The sequence below is a fragment of the Triticum dicoccoides genome, chromosome 6B, assembly GCF_002162155.2.
Source record: "Triticum dicoccoides isolate Atlit2015 ecotype Zavitan chromosome 6B, WEW_v2.0, whole genome shotgun sequence".
Lineage (NCBI taxonomy): Eukaryota > Viridiplantae > Streptophyta > Magnoliopsida > Poales > Poaceae > Triticum > Triticum dicoccoides.
In genome coordinates, this window is record NC_041391.1 from 402,865,738 (window position 1) to 402,867,896 (window position 2,159).

Here is a 2,159-nt window from a genome sequence, read left to right on the forward strand (position 1 = left end):
GCGCATATATACCATACCTGTGATCTGCCACAACCCCCACCGAGATGCTGTGTGTGTGGACGACGCAGCTGGTCGCTCCAAGCACGGGAGGATCCATGGGCGTGGTGCGAGCCGTGTGATCCACAAGAGTGTGCGTGCACGTAAGGATGTGCTTCGGCTGCCGTGTCCCCGCCAAGCTCTGGTGGTGAGAGTTCGAGGACAGGCCGCGCACGTACGTACGTGTGATCAGTACATTCCATACTGCTGTGCCGCCCGTGTCTAGCTTCTTGCCGGCGGTCGACATGTGGGGCGACGTGGTGGCGCTCGTCCGGCAGGGCCTGCGGTGGCGGCGGCGCAGGGGGAGGAGGTCTACGGCGCGGGTGGTGGACGAGAGCGCGCTCGGCCTCGGCGATGCCGGCGCCGCCGCGGCGGTGGCGCCGAGCGTGGGCGGCGCCCTGGCCAGGGCGCTCCTGGCACTAGCGTGCGCCGTCCGCTTCGACGGCGAGGACCTGCCGACGGAGGAAGCCTGGGCGGCGAGCGTATGGCGGCCACGGGCCGACGAGGTCAGCCACCTCATGGTGCGCGAGAGCATGCGCTATGCCATCTACGCGTAGGATTGTGTAAGTACGTACGATTGGGGTTGCGTATAACTAGCTGTGTATGGTGTATAACTAGTAGAGTATTAGAGTGATGTATCTTGGATGTACGTAAAGGTCACCACCACCACCGCCACCAGTCCACCACCACTACTAGAGAGTAGAGATGCCATGCCGATTGGCTTCTCTTAGCCTATGTTATGTACTGTAGCATTCTCGGTTAATCTCAACTTCTGAAGGTCACTGCAATTTACTCTACATGTCAACAAAGATTCATCTCTTCCTTTTTTTGTACCCTTTGGTTTCGTTCTTTGTTCTTTTGACGCTCCGATTTCATTTTATTTCCTTCTAGAACTTTTAAGGGAAATAAACATTTGTCCCTATCTTATCTTTCTTTTTTTTTTTCTGATGAAGGGTGAGTACTGAGAATGTCTACAGTCACGTTGTTCTGTCAGAGTCAGACCACTTGTATGACCGACTCTTTCTGGGGAACTACTGCAGCGAATCTCTAGTTCTGAAAGGCTAAATTCGGTTAACTCTAAATTTGATGTACACCGGGCTGGTGAATTCAGCATGGCAACAGAAAGCTTCAGGTGGCTACTGCCCACTGATCGGAGCTTCCTCACTGAACATAACCACTAGCAAGCACTCGAGCATGTAGTAGACGCAAATGACACTTGACCATACGACATTTCAGAGGCGCGCCTGTGCTGTCCGTACATTCTGAAAGCCATTGTGACATCACAATCATGGTACAAAGAGCTGACCATGGAGAGAAATGAGTGGGTGTGCCAAAAAGCAGGATTTCACTGATACGAGATCAAATTCAGGCCTCAGGGCTGATACTTGAGATCCCAACCTGAAATATATAGCCTGTGACCATGATCATGATGGCCGGTGACGGTGAGGATCATGTACGTATGCATAGTGGTAGTGGTATCCAGATATCCAAGATCGCGCCACTTCAGTAAGTACAACCTACCAGCAACCCCGCTCCGGATATGCGACAATGACTCTAGCGTGTTTCGTCGAATTTCCACCGATGCGAATCCAAATATCACACTGAAATGAGCGTGTCTCAATCTCCAAGCTTAGTGGTTGTGATTTCACAAGTGGCCACGCTAGTCATGAGTAGTTTCTAGACTCTAGAGGCATAGGAGGAGATATGAAAATCTTTTATACAAAACAAAATGGATGGTCAGCACGGAAAATGACTTGCAGCATGTCTTTTCCAAACAAACCAAAAATGAGCAGATAAGTCCATTAAACCCTTGATCAATTGATCGGATGATGGCGGCGCTCTCGTGTCGTTCCCTCCTTGGGGGCGTCATTCTTGGAGGTGTGCACTGGATCGAGGGACAAGTGGACGGTTTTACTGTTTTACTGGTGGAGCGGTGTTTCTTATTCGCATCGGCGATGTGGAGTCTCGGCGGCGTGGCACAGCAGGGTCTCGGCAACGGATGTGTGATGATGGACGCGCATAGGGAGGTGGCGTTGTCTGACATCGTGGTGGCATCAACTGCAGGGCCGGGGTTCATCCTCCTTTTGTAAGAAAAGTCCATTATGATTAGAGAACTCCTCTCG

The 2,159-nt window shown here is 52.0% G+C and overlaps 1 protein-coding gene across 1 annotated transcript; it reads left to right on the top strand.

Moving 5' to 3' along the window:
• Nucleotides 1-6: 6 nt before the first annotated feature.
• On the top strand, nucleotides 7-869 carry LOC119326185. Its single transcript, XM_037599882.1, has one exon. The coding sequence runs from the start codon at nucleotides 282-284 to the stop codon at nucleotides 591-593; it is 312 nt and encodes a 103-aa protein (XP_037455779.1). The 5' UTR covers nucleotides 7-281; the 3' UTR covers nucleotides 594-869.
• Nucleotides 870-2,159: the final 1,290 nt, after the last annotated feature.